At 38.5% G+C, this 19,965-nt stretch overlaps 1 protein-coding gene across 2 annotated transcripts; it reads left to right on the forward strand.

Annotated features, from left to right (window-relative positions):
* The first annotated feature begins 644 nt into the window (after nt 1–644).
* LOC118819007 (acylphosphatase-2) lies at nt 645–18,804 on the forward strand. Of its 2 annotated transcripts, none has more exons than XM_036586597.1 (4): nt 645–804; nt 3,160–3,203; nt 4,197–4,306; nt 18,180–18,804. In XM_036586597.1, exons 1-4 carry the CDS (start codon nt 669–671, stop codon nt 18,292–18,294), a joined length of 405 nt encoding a protein of 134 aa, XP_036442490.1. In that variant the 5' UTR covers nt 645–668; the 3' UTR covers nt 18,295–18,804. The 2 variants fall into 2 exon arrangements, with proteins under 2 accessions (XP_036442490.1, XP_036442491.1); XM_036586598.1 differs by having other exon boundaries at nt 3,160–3,176.
* Nucleotides 18,805–19,965: the final 1,161 nt, after the last annotated feature.

The raw sequence follows: 19,965 nt of genomic DNA on the forward strand, positions 1-19,965 counted from the left end.
TCTTTGGTTTGTAACAATAGTGGAACCCTTTTTGGTGATATATAGAACCCTGGTCATCTACAGCACATTCTCCATTAATCTAAACCATTTCACCCTGCAAAGAACCCTTAAATCTTTCAAGTGTTTTGAGTGTCCATGGTTCTGTCTAGAACCGTTGTCTTGACTAAACAACCCTTGAAGAGCCATCTTTTCAAAAAGTGTACTTGGTGCACAAGAGGCTGTTGAACAACTTGCACTGTAGTGAGACTGCAGCCATAATCTGAGCGTGTTTAACAGTGTTTCCCATCTCCAACTACTTCATCTACTCATCACTTCATTTCTAGTCTCCTAAAGGTGTTTTAGAGCTGGCAAAGCACTCAAATGTGCAGTATCCCAGCAGCTGGAACACTGCTAAGCCTTCAGAGCACCCAGCCCAAACCTTTTCAGCATAGTTCTCTCACCTCTACTCATTTAAGAGTAGATAATATTCACCTGTATATAAGACTGCACGTTGTAATGGATGGTTAACATGGTTGTGTCTGAGGAGAATCTTTTAATCACAGCTCCAGCTATTACATTTGAACATTTGAGCCTAGCTAAAAATATAACCGGGCCTGTAAGGGGATCTGTGTGGGATATATCGCGATGAAACGCGGGATCAGCCTACCGGGGGCGACAGAGCTCTGTTTATGTTTGCCTTCAGTTTGAGCTGTTTGAGCGGCTTCTGCGTTCTGCTCGTGTTAATCTCCTTTCCGCTGCTCTTCGCCATGTCCTCCGGGGGGAAATACTCATCCGTAGATTTCGAAATATTCGGCGATGTTCAGGGTAGGTGGGCGAGACTTCAGTCGCGTGCGCAGCTCGCGGGCTCCGCCTCCAAAAATAGAAGCAGCGCTTCGCTTGCTGAGCTGAGGTGGCCGGTAACTGCAGGGTCAGGTTAGGTCAGTTTTGGTTAAGTGGGGCTCTTGAGTTTAACGGCTGCTGTGCTTCGCTGCTGGTTAGCCGGTGACAAATGCTGAGAGCTAAACATGGATACATGTTTCTAAGTAATGTCACGTCACCACCGAGAGGTTGGATGCATGTTAAAAAAAATCAAAATGCACCCAAAACCTGATGATAAAGACAAGACTGAAGTTGGTCACTTATTCAGATTTTCTATTCCACCTTAAATGGTGAAGCAGATACTTTCAGACGCCTGTATAAAAGTCAAATAAGAAGCTTTAGCTTCGTATTCAGCACACGATCTGCAACATCTGAACAAGGTCTATTCACATTCAGCACACATAGACCAGTCAAAGTATGGCAAGCCGTTTTAGCCAAAAATTTCAAGACGTAATTCTGCCCAGTCAAAATATAACTCTGACTGGTAAGAATAAGAATTATAGATAAGCTACCTGTTATTAATTTGAAGTAGTGAAATATATATATATATATATATATATATATATATATATATATATATATATATATATATATATATATATATTTCCCCTTGTAAAAATGTTATTTTGCTAGTTGAATTACAAATCTCTTTAATGTAATCACAGATATCAACATATACCTTTTTACTTGTAACACTAAATATTACAGATCTCCATTATGAAAATGTTACTTGTTGTAATTATCAGTCAAATTGGTGTTCTAAATAGTTATAAATTTCATTTCAGACAGAATTAATCTAAAACACTTCTTTCTAGTCAGAACTCATATTCAACAGATGCTAATTTGTGGAAGACAACACACCTCTTTTCTCTGTCACATGCTTAGTGCAGATTCCTTAGACTATATTTCAAAATAAAAGTCACTCATTCCTCTCCTTCTCGACTGCCTTATATCTTGTGCCCTTCTCTGACTTGCTGCACACATACCACCCTTTTTTTCGCCTAATGTCGCTCTCATAAATATGCATGAAATGCAAATCTCATAGTTGTTTATGTATTCATTAAACCACTGGAAAGATCTGAAACATAATTTTGATTAGTAAGAATTAAAATTGTAGATCTCTAAAACTATATTTTAAATCTCAATAGCATCATTTGAAGACATCTGTGAAGATATGGCTAGTCTTAACTTTTTAGATATATTATTTTTAATTATTACTCTTTCCAATGTAATTCATACTAGCCAAATCTTAATTACAGATATCTGTTTCTTACATATACAGTTAAAAGGTAGTTATTACTAGTCAAGACTGCATTCTGACTACAAATACAATTCTACATTTAGATATAAATAATATTATTCTTACTAGTCAAAAGAAAATTCTAGATATCTTTAACTGTTTTACAGACCTGAAACTATACATATCTCTAATGCAGATTATAACTTGTCATACTAAGTTAAAGATATCTTGAATGAATATTTCTACTAGTCAAAATTCAGTTATGGATATGTGGACCTGGATGTTTTACTAGTCTAAATTGAAGTGTATTTAGAATGTCTACTAATACAAATGTAATTGTAGATATATATAATTGTATTTCCATGTAAATCAATGGTATCATAAGACTAGTCAAAATTACTTTATGGATATGTCATCCTGACAGTATGACTAGTCAAAATAGCTTTATAGATATGTATATTTGACATTATGACTAGTAAAAATTTCATCATAGATATCCAGAAACTTAGTTTTTACTAGTAGAAACTGCATTACAGATCTCTCGAATTTAAATTCTTGCTAGTATAAACAGTTATGACTTGTATCGCTGGTGTCAGAGAAAATATGTTGTTTTAACTTTAAAGCATGGTGTAGTCTCATGTGCTGGAACTGTCTAATAATCCATACCAACATCAGGAGGTTGTGAGTTTGAATCCCAGCAATACCATAGCTGTCCATATCCAGAAGCCCAAGAGGAAAACCTGGCAGATGGGACTGTGTGATAGAAGCAGTGCCAGCTAGTGGGGAAAATGGGAAAAAAACCATTCAGAAAAAAGTTCAGTTTTGTTTATCTGACTGAGATGCAGACCTAGAAACAGTAGCTGGGAGAATTTTTGACTCAATTAAGTAGTTTGAGTTGGGTGAACTCTGGTGTCCTCAAGTTGAGTCAACTCAAAAAAGCCATGTAATCAGTTACTATATCATTTTAAGCTGAGCTGACCTCTCATGTGTGTGTGTGTTTGTGTGTGTGTGTGTGTATCTTGATGTATAAAAATTGATTAATTTTTTTTTCTATGTTTCAGGTGTGTGCTTCAGAATGGTAAGAAGATATTTAATCTATACTAAGGTACAGTTGGTACAGTCTTACTCTTACCACTACCCTGGAATAGTACAGCAGCATCGAAACTATTTTTAAAGAAAGAGCTTTGTGTATAATTCTTTACACAAAGCTGGATTCACTGTTCTGTTCTACTTTTAAGAAAAATATATTTGAAAAGGTGTTTCTTCTGTAAATAAAGCTCAAGTAGTGCTGGGTGGTATTGATAAAATTCAGTATAACAGTACTTTCTCAATATGTCACAGTATCAGGGTATCAATTTAGTCAATTTTAATCGATTAATGAGCTCATACCTTCCTTGATACCAGGGGTGCCCAAACTTTTTATCTTGGGGGCCAAAGTGCAATGTTTTTGGTGATTCGAGGGCCCAAAACACCTAACAATACACAAGTAGAGAGAGGTTTCAAATCGAGTTTTTAAAATGTTTTTTTTAAGTTTCGCTATATTTTGTTATTAAAATCTTTCTTGTTCTCTCATTGGGTGAGGGGGTGGGACAAATTAAACATCCTCATGGGCCAACTTAAGCCTGCTGGCCACACTTTGGGCAGCTCTGTGCTATATGAAAAGAGTGTCTTATTAAAATGACATAGCTTGTTTTGGTTGGACTGTTTTGTTTTTTTCTTTTATTAAAATTACACCAGATGGATCCTCATGCAGTAATGTAATCGTTAACCAGACAGAAAGAACATTTCAGGAAAGAAAACTTACGATTTATTAATTTGTATATGGATTTTTGACCTTTTCTTTCAAAACAATCCGAAGCACCCAACACATTACATACAGTGCAGTTCACTGTCAGGTGAGCAATGGGAACAAAATAGAACTAAATTATAGACATTTTTATGGATATAATAGTCACTCTGTATCACTTATATCACTAAAAATATTGCTAAAACTGATATGTAAGATATATTGTCCAGCTTGACTGTTTAGTCTTTAAATTGGCTGAACGAGCCAATAAGTGTGAGAGTCTCAGGGCCTGTGTGACTGTGCTGTGTGCAGTACACAGAAGATCAGGGGAAGAAGCTGGGGGTAAACGGCTGGGTGAAGAACACCAGACAGGGCACCGTGATCGGGCAGGTGCAGGGGCCTCAGGACAAGGTCGATGAGATGTGAGTACAGATGTTCCTTTATGATACTTGTTAGCATCGATTTTCTAACTGGTTCCAACCTGACTTCATTTAGGAAGCAAATAAACTGTGTATTTCTGAACTAAATTTGGCTGCAGGGTTTGTTTAGGCAGATGGTAATTAAGTTATATAATTAAATTAACAGTAAAAGTATGTTATCTCAATGATGGTAAAAATCTGTAAAATTACAGTCATTTAATTTATTAGGAATCCTACCTTTTATTGCAATTCAATACTTTCACTAGTTTACCTAGTTATTCTGACAGCATTCTGCCATAATAATAACAGTAAAAACCATTAAAAAATGCAGATGTCTGTGAAATAAAGGTGATCATTTGTTTTTAAGAATTAAAAATGCATTATGTGTTTCTGTAAATGAACAACAGCAAATGCTTAAATCCATTTAAATACAATGCATGTATGGTTTATTTACATGCATCAGAAAAACAGGTATTGACATTTGAATTTTACAGCACTTTGACAGTGATTTTGTTTACAGTGTATACAAGAGTCTTTATATGTCTTTATATTACTGTATATGACTCAGTAAAATGCCCATAAGCCACTTTTCAAGCTTGCATTTTCATGCGATACCCTTTATAACCAGCAGAGGGTGCCACTGATTAACTCTTTGTGCCATGGAACACTCTAGAATCCAGTGGTCTTCTGTCACACTCTCTATGCACTGTGTATAAACTAAAACACACTCAGAAACCCTTCAGAGAGACGAGTTAGGAACAAAAATTCACACTCGTGGGTCACATTTCGCTGTTCACACTGAGCACCGATTTGAAGGAATAGTTCAGTCAGAAATGCAAATGTTGCTAACAGTGAATAAAAGTAAAATGCAAGTAATATAATACTAGCTTCCATTCATTGTTAGCTGCGTTAGCATATCTGATGATACTCGTGGTGAAATACGTGGCCCTGCTGTCACGGGCAGATAGAATTTGTTTTGACACAAACAGGTTTAGCAGAATTGCCTATGATCTGTCCCTGCAGTTTAGTGCTGGTGGAAGCTTGTGGCCTGGTGGGCTCAGCTATAAAGCTGTCCTGGGTGGCTGCTCTGGCCTGGGCTGTTTCGTTTGTGCTGAGTGGGTGGGTGTGTCCCACTCTGCAGTCCCAGACGCAGGGCAGGGCCAGGAGAGATGATGTCATGAAGCGAGCCTGGGCAGGGGCGGCTCACAGGGGCTGAGAGCATATGACATCACAGCTCTCCACCAAGTCCCAATTGTGAACCAGACATTAGAGAGAGAGAGGGGGGCGGGGGGGGGGAGAAAGAGAGAGAGAGAGAGACCCACCCATTTCCAGATGGATGGGATCGCCTCTCACTAGGGCTGATTTCATCTTTTAGAGCATGTGTGTTTGTACGCTTGAGTGAGTGAGTGGGTTTGAAGGGGCACTGGGGGCATATATTTTCATGTATGTTTATTTTTATGTGGATTATTATACAGCAGACGACACAATCTGATTGGTGGAAAAGCATCGTACTCATGTTGTTATTTGTGACATCAGCATTTCCAGTGGTTTGTGAACACCTGCTCATACAGCGTTTGTTCTCATGAGCATTAATAGGGAGTTTGTCCCCCTTTGCTGTAGTAACATCCTCTATTTTATATATTCTGGATATATTTATTTTATTATAACTTTGTTTAGCTTTTAGTGTCAGTTTGGAATCATCTACAGCTCTGTTCATACTTGACAGACACACAATGTAAAGGGCAACAGACATTTTCAAATTATGTCAAAAATTGAAAAACTACAAAAATGGAGATATGAGGTTTTCTTCGACAGCAGTGATATATAATAATAAATATTATACATATATATATATATATATATATATATATATATAGCTCCTCTGAAACTTTACCAAATGTTTCAGTGGTGACTGTTTCGTTAGTGACAATTTTAGCTAATTTTAAGCAAAACTCAAAAACACTAGCCAGTATATGACTAGCAAACACGGCTTTGAACAGCTGTTTATTTATGAAGTTTATTTGATTGCAGAACATATGTGTGTAATGACAGTTCTTAATGTTACACACTGATTTCAGACTTTGGAATACATTAACAACGGGATCTAACTGCTCATCATGTGGCCATGAGGGACAGGGATGCAGCCTCACTTCCTGCTCTGAAATACAGGGGTGTGGTTAAAATATGGCTCCACCTGTGGAGTAAAGCTCTGTGTTTCGGTAGTGACATTAAAACATAGAACAAACTTTTTACATTTATTTATCGAAAAATTAAACTTATGCTAAATCTAGATCTTTCAACTTAACTTGAAGAAATAAAAAGATCTTTAAACAACTTTGAAAAATGTAAATATTATTTTCACAAGTGTAAATTTAGGGGTTAGGGTTAGGGTTTGGGACAGCCGCCTTCCAATAGAAAGTACCGTATAAATAATGATTTTGAATATATTTTGCTCATTACCGTCTCCGTTAATGCCTTCAGTTTAAATAGATCATTATATAAACCTTGTAAATGTCTAAGATCAGAATACTTACAGTTTTGTTTTGGTTTTTGTTTTTTACAGTGGGACTGCAGTTCTAATTCGGTAGAATGGTCCATATAAACCAGTCAGGCTTAACATTATTACCACCTCCTTGTTTCTACGCTCATTGTCCATTTTAAATAGGTGCACTTTGTAGTTCTACAATTACAGACTGTAGTCCATCTGTTTCTCTGCATACTTTGTTAGCTTCCTTTTACCCTGTTCTTCAGTGGTCAGGACCCCCATGGACCCTCATAGAGCAGGTACTATTTGGGTGGTGGATCATTCTCAGCACTGCAGTAACACTGACGTGGTGCTGGTGTGTTAGTGTGTGTTGCGCTGGTACGAGTGGATCAGACACAGAGTTTTTAAACACTGTGTCCACTCACTGTCCACTCTATTAGATACTCCTACCTTGTCAGTCCACCTTGTAGATGTAAAGTCAGAGACGATAGCTCATCTGCTGCTGCACAGTTTGTGTTGGTCATCCTTTTGTCCTTCATCGGTGCTCACAGGACGCTGCCCACAGGATACTGTTGGATGGATATTTTTGGTTGGTGGACAGTTCTCAGTCCAGCAGTGACACTGAGGTGTTTAAAAACTCCAGCAGCACTGCTGTGTCTGATCCATTCAGACCAGCACAACACACACTAACACACCACCACCACGTCAGTGTCACTGCAGTACTGAGAATGATCCACCACCCAAATAGTACCTGCTCTGTGAGGGTCCATGGGGTCCTGACCACTGAAGAACAGGGTAAAAGGGGGCTAACAAAGTATGCAGAGAAACAGATGGACTACAGTCTGTAATTGTAGAACTACAAAGTGCACCTATATAGTAAGTGGAGCTGATAAAATGGACAATGAGCATAGAAACAAGGAGGTGGTCATAATGTTATGCCTTACTATTCAAAACTTTATAATCAATGTTCTAACAATTATAAAATAATGTGGTGGCAGATAAACATATAAAATTGTAGTCCAAAATGATGAACAGAGTTGTAGAAGATTCTAAAATGATATTTCAAAAGTGATCAAATCTCAAGGCTGTTGACAAAAATGAATAAATAGACCATTACAGTATGTATTTCATCATTGAATTATTTATTGTTCACATAATTCTTGAAATATTGAACAAAACATTTAAGAATACCCTTTCTTATTATATGCAAAATAACAGAAAATCATTAATATGGCAAATGACTCCAAACTTTGGAAATGCTGAATTTCACAGATTCATTTACCAGAGCTTCTCTAGAGCCGTGTGTGGACGCGAACCAAAACTGATCATGTTTAATAAAAATGTTTTTTTAGGTTTCAATCTTTAGTGACACTCTTGGCTCAGCTGTACAGTCGGCCTCACAACCCAAATAACACTGGAATGAGTCCTAGACACTCCTGAGCTCACTGGAGTGTGAGTGAGTTCGCCTGGATACAGAGGCAGACGGCTTGGTTATTATTGCAAGGAAAGCTTTTCTTCATCCTCCTCCTCCCTCCTCTTCTTCGTTCCGGCTCATGTAGTGAAGATGCGAGAGAACAGAAATGTGTTTGCTCATTAAATATTTAGACAGACAGAGACGGCTGGATGGGAAACCTTTGCACCCCACCCCCTTCAACATTACCTTCCTGTCTTCTTCCGTCTACCAGCTATTACTGCTTTACTCTCTTTTTTCTCCTGTTTCTCGATTTATTACCTAACAAAAACAGAACTGCAGTAATACCATAAGAACCTATCCGATTTTTAAACAGATGTCGTTCTGCAACACTGTGCAAAAGTCAGAGACCACCCTTTTCTTTTTTTAATTTCAGATTAAAACAGCCAAGCGCAAGTTATTAATTTTTCAGCATCAGAGAAAAAAACAGAAAACATATTTACACACAGAAGCCTCAACGACTAAATATAACATCACGTTTGAATTCTTTCAGTCTTTACTGTGTCCACTCTTTGCCTGTATTACAGCTTCTTTTCTTTTCAGGAGACTCAAATTTGTAGGGATATTTTTCCACAGCTCCAAAGTTCAATCTTAGAAGTTGGTCACATTTTTGCTTTTCACAAACCAAGTTATCCCAAACACATTCAGTGATGCTGAGGTCTGGACTCTGGGGTGGTCAGTCCATTGTTCTCAGCAGCTTCATGGTTTGCTTTGCAAATTTTCTTGTTTTTTGTCTTCTTTTCTCAATGAGTTTTCTTGGGAGCTACACATCCTTTCAGACTCTTAGTGCTGAGTCGTCCTCTCACAGTTGAAGGTTGGACAGAAAAACCTGTGGATGTTTCTAGATCTGGAGCAACAGTTGAGCTTGATTTTCTCCTCTCTGTCAAAGATGAAAGTTTTAAGTACTGTTTATCTGATGGGGACAGTTTTGGTGGTCCCGTTTTCTACTCATGAAGTTTTCTGCTTATAAATATCTCCAGAATAACTTGTACTTAATGGCTGTTTAGACTGGAAAACTTTTTTTGGTGGTCTACCACAGGGGTGCACAACTCCAGTCCTGGATGTCCTGTGTCCAGCACAGTTTGGTGGTCCCCTTACTCAAACACACCCATCTAACCTGGCAATTAACAGATGGGTTGCATCATCTGTATTTCAGCAGGAAATTCACCAAACTGTGTTGGACAGTCTGGAGTCTCATTTTCTCTTGGCTTCTAATATTGTTTTCACTCCAGTTTTACAAAAACTTTTTTACAGTTTTTTTTTTCACTTTAACTTCTCCCTTGCAAGTGGATTATCTTATATCTAATTTACTCAGAAATCTCTCCTGAACAATAAATAAGTTGTATTTAATGGCTGTTTGGACAAGAAATTAAATAAGTAAAGGGTGGTCTCTGACTTTTCACAGTACTGTATTAATGACCAACACAAACTGTGCAGCAGCAGATGAGCTATAGTCTCTGACTTTACATCTACAAGGTGGACTGACAAGGTAAGAGTGTCTAATAGAGTGGACAGTGAGTGGACCCAGTGTTTAAAAACTCCAGCAGCACTGCTGTGTCTGATCCACTCGTACCAGCGCAACACACACTAACACACCACCACCACATCAGTGTTACTGCAATGCTGAGAATGATCCACCACCCAAATAGTACCTGCTCTGTCAGGGTCCATGGGGGTCCTGACCACTGAAGTACAAAGTATGCAAAGAAACAGATGGACTACAGTCTATAATTGTAGAACTACAAAGTGCACCTATGTAGTAAGTGGAGCTGCTAAAATGGACAATGAGCGTAGAAACGAGGAGGTGGTCATAATGTTATGCCTGATCGGTGTTTAATAGCATAAAGTGTAAATGAATATGTTCGGCTGTGTGTCATGTCTATAGTACTTGGGTCGTATCTTGTAGTAAACTGTTGTAATTGTCTGAATTTACTGTACGGCTCTTGTACTACTACTATAGATATATATTTCATAAGCGTTGTTCTACATGCTCTCTCTTCCAAACCAGCTCGTGTCTGTATCTCTCTGTTCGTATTTTGTGTGCGAGTCCTCCATTTGGCACTGAGAAGAGTGACTGCTGCATATCCTTTTGTGTGGAGATGTGTGTGTCAGAACAGTGACGAGAGCAGTGGTCCCAAAGGCCTCTCATCTGACAACATGCTACACACCCATTTTAGAGACACAAGGGTGGAACTCTGCTTAAACTGATGGCTCGCCCAAAAGTCTAATTTATACAGATTTCCCCCTGACACCAAATGTAGTTGATCAGCCAAGACATCTCAAGTTTTCTTCTTTAGCCCTGCACTGGAGCTACAAGGCTAATGTAGCTAACAATTAATGGAGGCCTAGGCACCTGTTAGCGACGTCAAACTGCAGGCCTGAATTGTCACACACCGCAAGCTTGCCTCAAATTAGACAGAAGGACAAAATTAAGGCTTCGAGATGGATACGCTACGTTACTGTTTGTAGCTACGCAATATACTATTGAACATTCTTATAGATGCTATACTTAAGCAATAGAACATGAGAGGGAGTGTGTAATCGCGAAATAACATCACGGCTGTGATTTGGTCGCAGATTAGATCATCATGATGTTATTCGCGATAACACACAACCTCGAGTGTTCTATTGCTTTTACACAACAGTTAAATAAATAAAGTCAGAAATAAATAAATTGGTCCGTGATCCTGTCATTTAATATGTTTTAATGTTTGCAGTTCCTTCCGCCAAATTATAGTTCCTTAACAAGCAGCTTGTTGCTACGTCAGAGTAACAAACTCCACTCACTCGCTGAACAGTCTGCTGTAAGCGTCGTCTTTTAAAGCCTGGACTGAGCCATAAAACTATCAAAAAAAAAATCAAGTGTTGCCTTTTTTTGCTAGATCAATATTAATGTTGTTTGGTTCCAGCCAGTCTGTAAAGCATCTTGTTTGGTGAATGGTATTTGGTTCATTTCTGGCTGATTCCAGGTTGTTTAGCTGTTCTTCTGTCACAGCTGCTGACTGAAAAGCTGCTCAGTGGTGATGACAGTTTGGGAATTTAGTGTCGTCTCATCTTCAGAGTCTGACCAATTCGGCTGTCGGTCAAATGTGATCTTAAAAGTGTCCATTTTCTGTTTGTGGCAAAGTAAGAAGTAAAAATGTTCAAATGGCTTGAGCGTCTCCTACAGCTTTCAAAGTCGTTGCTTAGCAACGGCGTCTCAGCGGAGTGATATAGTGTTTGTGAAAAACCCAGGATGTTATGGCAAAATAACAGCATGGTTAGAACGCCTCTCAACCAATCAGCTTGCATGGCCGGAACTAACTGTTGTATACAGTGTAAGAAACTGAATCAGCTGGAGTTACTCGTCAAATGCATGCAGACACAATTATTGATACGCATGCAAATAATAAGCAGCTGGCCGCTCAGAGGCTCTCCGGCACAGTGATGCAGATTTAAGACTGGTTAAGCAAGTCTTGATTACATATTACTTTTTTCACCAAAAAAAGATTGATTATAATATTCATCCAGAAGTATTTTGTCAGTGTTGTAGCCAAATATTATATCTCCAAAAAAGCAAAAGGAGAGTATTTGAGTTTACTGAGCAGTTCGTCCTGGTTTAAGGCAAGTGTGTGATGATTTAATTAGCGCTGTGGAAACTTCCTGAATCAAAATGCTAGTTAGAAACTAACCTGTTAGCTACATTAGCCTTGTAGCCACAGTGTAAAACTAAACAAGCAGAACATGGTTTGCCTTATCAGCTATTGGGAAATTGGTTGTTGATTTTTGGCCAAACTATTGCTTTAGCTTTGGACACAGCTCTAGCGTGTATGTCACCCATGCTAAGGCATCTCATTAGCACTTAAGACTTTCCACACAAATAGTTTATTATCCCAGTGACAAGCCAAGGCCGGACCGCCTTCCACCTCATTGTTTATGCTGTATTGAAAATCACCTGGCCAACATCCACTTGCGTTTTCAACACGTGATTGACTAAACCCTCTCTCAGAGCTGCTCTAGGATCAGTGGGACGTCCTCGCTGATTGCTAACCCGTCGTATGGTTCGTGGATAATCCCCCAGCTGGAGGAAATTCCTTCCTATCACTGCACTTCAATGTTATCAGACTTCCTCAACAGCAGGGCAAGGGCAGAACTCCTTTCCTTTGGAACACAATGAGTCCATAAACACAGAGCAGGTGTGTGTGTGTGTGTGTGTATATGTGTATGTGTATGTGTGTGTGTGTGTGTGTGAGAGAGAGTGTGAGAGAAAGATTGAGAGGCTACTAGGAAAAGAGGAAGAGTCATTCACAGGGTGAAAGTAGTGGAAAGTTCTTTGTGGTTTGTATTTAAACTCAGAGCTCTATGAAAACAAATGGCTGAAAAAAAGTTTAAGTGGGGTCGGCGATATGAAAAATGAATATCATGATACTTGAAGGTATTTTCATGAGGATATTAGGTCTCGATTAAGGATGTGCACGGGGATTCAAGTACTTGGCCGACCGTTCTAGTTGCCAGTATTTGAATAGTGAAATCAATATTTGGCGAGGACGGAGAAAATAAACAGGCTAACAAATCAGAAAATGACCTGTTTTTCAGTGAAACTGTAATATTAAACAGTTCTCTGAGCAAGTATATTGTAATAAGCTACTGCGAAGCACTCATGCCATAAAGTGAGTGCATTGCCAAAGCTAAGTGTGTGACTGATGCAGAGATGGCGCGACTGGCCCTGGCATGGCTTTTTCACTAACTAGGCTAACCTCTTTAGCTGATGTTAGCTAGAGCCAGAAACAATGAGAATATATTTTCCCTTAAAAACTAACAAGTTGGCACATTGTCCACTGAGTGGAAAGACCTTATGTAGAAGGTGAGTCCTCACCAGCGTCCAACATTGTGCTGGTTAGCTCTGTTAGCTCATTAGCTCCTCTGAAGAGACAGCTTTTGTTCCTTATTGAACATGAAAACCTACCAATTCCCCCTCGGCTATTTTTGAACAGTAAAACTTTAACCTCCAGTACTATCATCTAAGAAGTAAGACTGCAGCCGTATGCTAATTTTGGCCAAAGTCCTTTTCTCTTTTTTTGTTGTTAATATGTCTGTTTCCTTTTCTGCTTTATTATTTATGCCCTGTGTGTCGAACACAAGGCCCGCAGGCCAAGCCAGGCCCATGACACGTTCCTGTGCGGCCCTGTGAAATAATTTTCATTTTCTATTAATATTAGCCCGTTTCACCCTGAGATCCACTACAGTCTCCAGCATGCACTGCAACACCCCTTTCCCCAGAAACGATCTATGGGCCAGCAGTTACACAAAAAGAAAACATGCCTGTTGTCTGGTTCACACAAATAGGCGGTTTTTAAAAAACTACGTAAAATAATATATTTTTATTTAGAATTATTTTTGAATAAGTATTCAATGCCTGTTTTGCTGTTGCAGTTTTGTCATATTTTGAATAAACAACGGTGGGAAATATGGCAAAATGTTAAGTAAAAAGTAAAAATGAAATAAAAACACAGCTGGTCCAAGCATTTTCTCAGATTTTGTAATATGGCCCTTTTAGTTGTTGGGTTTGACACTGCAGATTTATGCTGTTCCTATTGTTATTGTTTACGTTCTCCCTATAATTGGTCGAAATATGTTTTCCTTTATGATCCATGTAGTTGTTCAGTGTTCTCGGAGCACTGACTATACTCTGAAAAGTGCATTGTGACATAATGTATCACTATACCAATAACATATCGTCATATTGCCCACCAAGTTCAACCATGTGTCCAGTCCTCCATTTTCAGTGCTCATTTGATCGCTTCCGTCTGCCATTCCTCTAACGGACACAAATGGAATAACAAACCATCCTAGTGTGAAAGATAAACTGCTCATATTTTCTGCTCTCAGGGCCGGGTTTCCTCTTCTGAGTGGACCCCGCCCGATCAGTGATTTATATCAGTGACGTAACGCTGTCAGATTGAAAGCTAACAGCTGGGGTTTGGGCTTGTGATCTTGAGCATTTTTCAGATAACCCTACGTGCACCACAGCTCTCTCTAATCCATCACACCCAGAGCACCTAAACACATTCTTTTCTCATCACTTCTTCCTGGATATTAACTATGTGCTACCCAGTGATGTGGATATTTACTGATACTCGCCCCTCTGCAGTCACAACTTGTGCAGTTGGACAAAACAAACTGATCGGCATGCACCAAAACTGAAGTTCAAAAAAATGATTAAAAGCTACAGAGAAAGTGTGACTCCTAACAACCATGCTGCACCTGGTAGACCACCAAAACTGCCCCCCTCAGATAAACAGCACCTAAAACTTTCATCTTTGAGAGAGAGTAGAAAATCAAGCTGCTTCAGATCTGAAAACATCCACAGGTCTTTCTGCCCGTCCTTCAACTGTGAGAAGACAACTCAGCGCTATGAGTCTGAAAGTAGCTGTCAAGAAGCCTCACTGAGAAAAGGAAACAGACAAAAAAAGAAAAACTGCAAATCAAACAAAAGCTGCTGGTTCTCTCAGAACAGACTGACCACCCCAGTCCATACCTCATATAACTGATTGTGTTTGGAATTATTTGAATCATTGGAAGCAGAACATTCAATCAACTTCTAAGACTGAACTTTGGAGGCATTGAAAAATATCCCTTGTTCTGGATATTAATCTTGTTCTAACTTAATTTAGTGTTATACAGCTTCCCCAGTCAGTTAGCATCATCAGCTTTTTTTAGCTTTTAAGCTAAATATTTGAAGGTGCATGGGACCTGGCATCATATTAGAATCATTTCATACATGCTTCTGAAACAGTACTGTTTATATATTAATGAAAACAATGATCCAAATATTTTTCTTTGATGATCATATAGAGAAGTTTATGAAATGCATGATCTCTGTTCCTAATCAGCTTTTCTCTTGTCCTTCTGTTTGAGTGCAACCCTTCTTCCCGATAGTGCCGTCAGCTGAGTGAATCAGAGGCAGTCATGCACAGGGCCTTGCTGCACACACACAGCCAATAAGAGCCTGCCTCTATGGCCCACCATGCAGGATAATGCATTTAGAGGTCCTCCGAGGAATAACTGCATGAGCAGTTCTGCCTGTCCATGCCCACTCTGAGAGAGAGAGAGAGAGAGAGAAATGCTTTCATGTGTAATCTGATTTCTTAGACTCCTGTGATGCGTTTACTGACTTAGCTGATTTTGTTAGGTTTGCCTTCCATGCCTGCATTGATGAATGTGGAGAACGATGAATGTGTGCTCAGCTTATGGCAGCAATTAAGTAACTTTCCTACATTGTCAATAACGTCTAAATGGAATACAGTACTGAGCAATCTGAATATCCATTTGTTGTAATGCATCACGACACTACAGTACAATGCAGTTTGCTGTTTGCAGTTGCTGTTTATGTAGGTATACTGTCCTCGTATGCACAAGAACCGGCCATTTTATCAGAAACACCTGCCATATACAGTGAGGGGAAACAATATTCAGACACTTTTGTTTTTGTCATGTACTGTTTTTCCAAAGCATATATCCACCACAATTTTACCCACGTAGAGGCCCTCAGTCATCAAAGCCACATTGGATCGTCTTTATGATGTACAAACTACTCTGCGTCTGATTCAAACTTTCTTAAGACATGGAAACGAGAGCACAAATCAAGCACCAGCCTATTAGTGTCTCATTTACATATCATTTACATGAGGCACGCCCTAATTCATGCAGATGTTCTGGTAGGGCGACAATAAAACCTCAGTATTCAGCGGCTCATGAGCCAATGACTGTGCCCGTAGGACCCATGTGTCAAACACAAGGCCCGTGGGCCATGTCGGGCCCGTGGCACAATCCTATCTGGCCCACAAAATTATTTTAATTTTCTATTATGATTATTATTTTTTTATTTTCTATTAAAATTAGCCTGTTTCACAGTGCGCTGCACTACAATCCCCAGCATGCACTGCAACGTAATGCGCAATCCAACCCTCCTCCTCCAACAATCAATGGGAAATCAGTCACACCACAAAAAGAAAAGATGTAACTCAAGCAAATAGGCGAATAGGGAAGTCTATATTTTGCTCTTGCAGTTTTTGCATATTTTGAATAAACAATGGTCAGTTAGGGTCATAGCAACATGTTTATTAAAAAAATGAAAACATAGGCATTCTCTGGCCCACAGATTTGCTTAGATTTTTTAATATGGCCCTTTTAGTGGTTGAGTTTGATACACCTGCTGTAGGAGGAGTCTGAAGTCGAGCAGTGAGTGTGCTGCTCTACCTACTGACCTGAGTTGCAGCATTGGTTCATACCAATGTGCATGTAAAATAAGCACACCCACTTTTGTACTGAAGTGCCATGTGCTTAATTGGTATTAAATATTATTGTTACTTTCTGTTTTTCTTCTTCTTATTATTATTATTATAATTCTAGATGATATGGATAATAGTTTTTGTTAGTTAACAGCAAATCAAGCATTTTTTCAGGTTATTAAACTGTTATGCCAAATTATTAGATACACTCTTAGTGGACATGAGTCTATTGTACAGATACGCCAAAAGAAAAAGTTGTTCTTATAAATATGGATAAAAAATGTATGTGTATGTGTACATATAAATATATATATATATATATATATATATATATGTGTGTGTGTGTGTGTGTGTAAAGGTTAAAAATAAAAGTAAGTAAGAGGAGCTTCCAAAAGGTCCTAGGAACATCATTATTAAACAACACTCAAATTGAAAAATCTACAGTGCACTAGCAGTTGTAAAGCTCAGAGACCCATCACTAATCATCCTTAGGCAGGTGCACTATGCAATATTTCTCTCAGGCTAATGATACTGAATTTAAGAAAGAAGCCGTCAGTTACTTGAAAAGATCTGAACTTGATGATGTGAAAGCAGCAGGAGCAACAGCTACATAGAGAACACTAAGCAATGAACTGTACCGCAAACATCTCCGTTCCTACACCTCGCGCAAAACTAAAGAAGCACATACGTGTGTCTAAAATATGCACATAAGTATTTAGACAAATCAGAACTCTTTTGAAACAGTGGACTCGGTCAGACGAAGAAATAGAACTCTTTGGCAATAATTCAGCTCGTCATGTTTGGAGAAAGAAGGTTTGCACCTGTGATCCCAACAACACAAAACCCACAGCGAAGTACGAAGGTGGGAGCATCATGATAAATGCTGCTTCTCTACAAACAGTACTGGGGCATAACACCTCACTGACGGGACATAGTTAAACCTCATCGGCCAAGAAGGGGGTAAGAAGATGGATGTTTCAACAAGACAACAATGGCAAACAAACACCAAAATAATTTAAGAAGGTGAAGATGCTTGCAAGCCCTGTCTAAACTCCTGATATGAATCCCACTGAAAATCTATGGAGATTTTTGAAATCATAACTTTGGGGAAGACAGCTTGCCAACAGCAGTGGGCCAAAACGGAACTACAGTGCTGCAAGAAGATTTTACTTCTTACTGTAGATGTCTCAAAGCTGCAATTGCCAACAGTGGCTGTGCAACAAAGTATTATAATTATAATGTTATTAATTTGAGGTGTCTGAAATTTTATCCCATATCAATTTAGCTTTTTAAAAAATATCTTTTTCTAGCCCATCTGTTGCTGCACCATATGTTATTCCCCTCGTACCTCATCTATCCATAGGAAAGGGACCAATTTAGGACACCAACTTTGTGCTAGGAATGATCCACCACCCAAATAATATCTGATCAGTGGTGGTCCTATGGTGGGCTACAGTATGTAATCACAAACCTACAAGGTGCACTCTGTCACTGATGAAATGGCCAGTTAATGTAAGTTCAAGGTAACAGCAACTCTATATGAAATTTGCTTCAGTTCATCTCTCTCTCTCTCTCTCTCTCTCTCTCTCTCTCTCTCTCTCTCTCTTTCTCTCTCTCTCTCTCTCTCTCTCTCTCTCTCTCTCGCTGTAGGAAGCACTGGCTGAGATATGTGGGCAGTCCCAGCTCTCGTATTGACCGTGCTGAGTTCACCAACGAGAGGGACATTTCTAAGCTGGAGCTTCGCGGATTCAGCACTCGTTACTGAGCTCCTTAACCTTTCAGTTAGCAGCCATAAAGAATTCATTGTACCTGCTGACTCAGTGCCTCACATTCATTACCAGACTGTTTGACACCCCTTGATTTGGTACGTTTAAGCCTGAGCGAACCATTTACTCAAACAAAAGCCTTAACTAATTACTTTCTCTTTGTATTTATTCGAATATTTAACCCCTTAAACCCTAAGGGCCCTAATGTAGGTGCTAATGTCAGTCACTCTCATAACTACATAAAATACAGAATAGTTTTATAGTAGTTACGAATAATTCATAATAGTTACTGTAAGCCTGGGGTTGACAGGGTTAGTGTATGCATTAATGAACGTAACAGTGTTTATGGAGGAGTATTTTTTACTTATTGTGTTGAATTTGTGACTTTAAATGTAACTTTCTTTTTTTCTCTCTGAACTAAAGCCAATATGACAGGAAAGACTTGCCAACCATTTGTTTATAATTGAAGCAGCTCTCAGTTCCCACCCTGAAATAAATCATTATGTTGAATCCAACATTCTAAACAAAACTGTTTTCATTTTTACACAGACGTTAAGTCAATTTGACAGCATTGTCAGACGAAGCTGCGCATACCGTTTGGACAGAGAACTGTTTTTTAAAGGAGACTCACAGTGATGCTTTACAGTGTTTAAACAGGGCAGATCAGAACGCTGCTCTGAGATATGAACACTCGTCCTCTCTGCCTTATCCGATTACAGCACAGAGGATTGTTTTCCTGCAAAGCATGTGACTAATACTGATGCTGGTAGTGTGGAGTAGGAGGAGATGCATCTCTAGCCAAAATGGATATGTGCTTATAATAATTATAATGATAATAATAATAAATGATGGGCATGTCCTTGTACTGTAATCATTATTATTAGTAGTAGTAAGTAGTAATAGTAGCACTATACAATAATAATAATAATAATAATAATAATAATAACAATAATAATAATAGTAAATCTTGATCATAAAAGTGAATTAAAAAATCATTCGTGACCAAAAAAGTTAAAAGAAATTATTTTTTATACCGAGCCTAAAAGGAAATCTTAAAGGTCCATCTTTTATTACTACGTATTATTAGTATTATTGTTGTTGTTAATATATTGACCATAAATTAAATGTTGTATTATTATTATTATATTGGCTGTATTGATTGTAAAATGAAACACAACTACTACTACTACTAATAATAATAATAATGATAATAATAATAATAATAATAATAATAATAATAATAATCTTGACTGTAAAAGTCAAAAATTGACCCTAAAAGGAAATGTTAAAGGAAATGTCCTTGTTTCATAAATTTGTTTTTACTTATCATTATTATTATTAGTAGTGTTGTTGTTGTTGTTATAAATAAGCAATAATATTAATTTTCCTTTTATTTAGTACATAATTACAAGCTGTCGAAGCTCAAGGAGCTATATAGTCTAACGCGTTTTTTCAAGAGATGTTCACTTTATGGAAAATCCACCAGTCACAAGCTTCCTTTGCTCTGTTGCCATGGTGGTTCTAACCCGCCCCTGTGGATTCCTCACGCTGACTCGAAGCTTATTCCGTTTGCTGCACTTTTCATTTAAACTTCATGAGAACTGATTCTATCTAATATATACACTGTGTCTGTACACATGGCCTCTCCTGAACGCCACCTGTGGGGTCAC

Source organism: Colossoma macropomum, unplaced genomic scaffold (genome assembly GCF_904425465.1).
Source record: "Colossoma macropomum unplaced genomic scaffold, Colossoma_macropomum, whole genome shotgun sequence".
In the NCBI taxonomy this organism is placed as follows: domain Eukaryota; kingdom Metazoa; phylum Chordata; class Actinopteri; order Characiformes; family Serrasalmidae; genus Colossoma; species Colossoma macropomum.

Coding starts and splice junctions, on each gene's coding strand:
- LOC118819007 (XM_036586597.1), top strand. CDS start 669: ATGTTTGCCTTCAGTTTGAGCTGTTTGAGCGGCTTCTGCGTTCTGCTC. Junction 3,204..4,196: donor GATATTTAATCTATACTAAG/GTACAGTTGGTA, acceptor TGCTGTGTGCAG/TACACAGAAGATCAGGGGAA. Junction 4,307..18,179: donor CAGGACAAGGTCGATGAGAT/GTGAGTACAGAT, acceptor CTCTCGCTGTAG/GAAGCACTGGCTGAGATATG.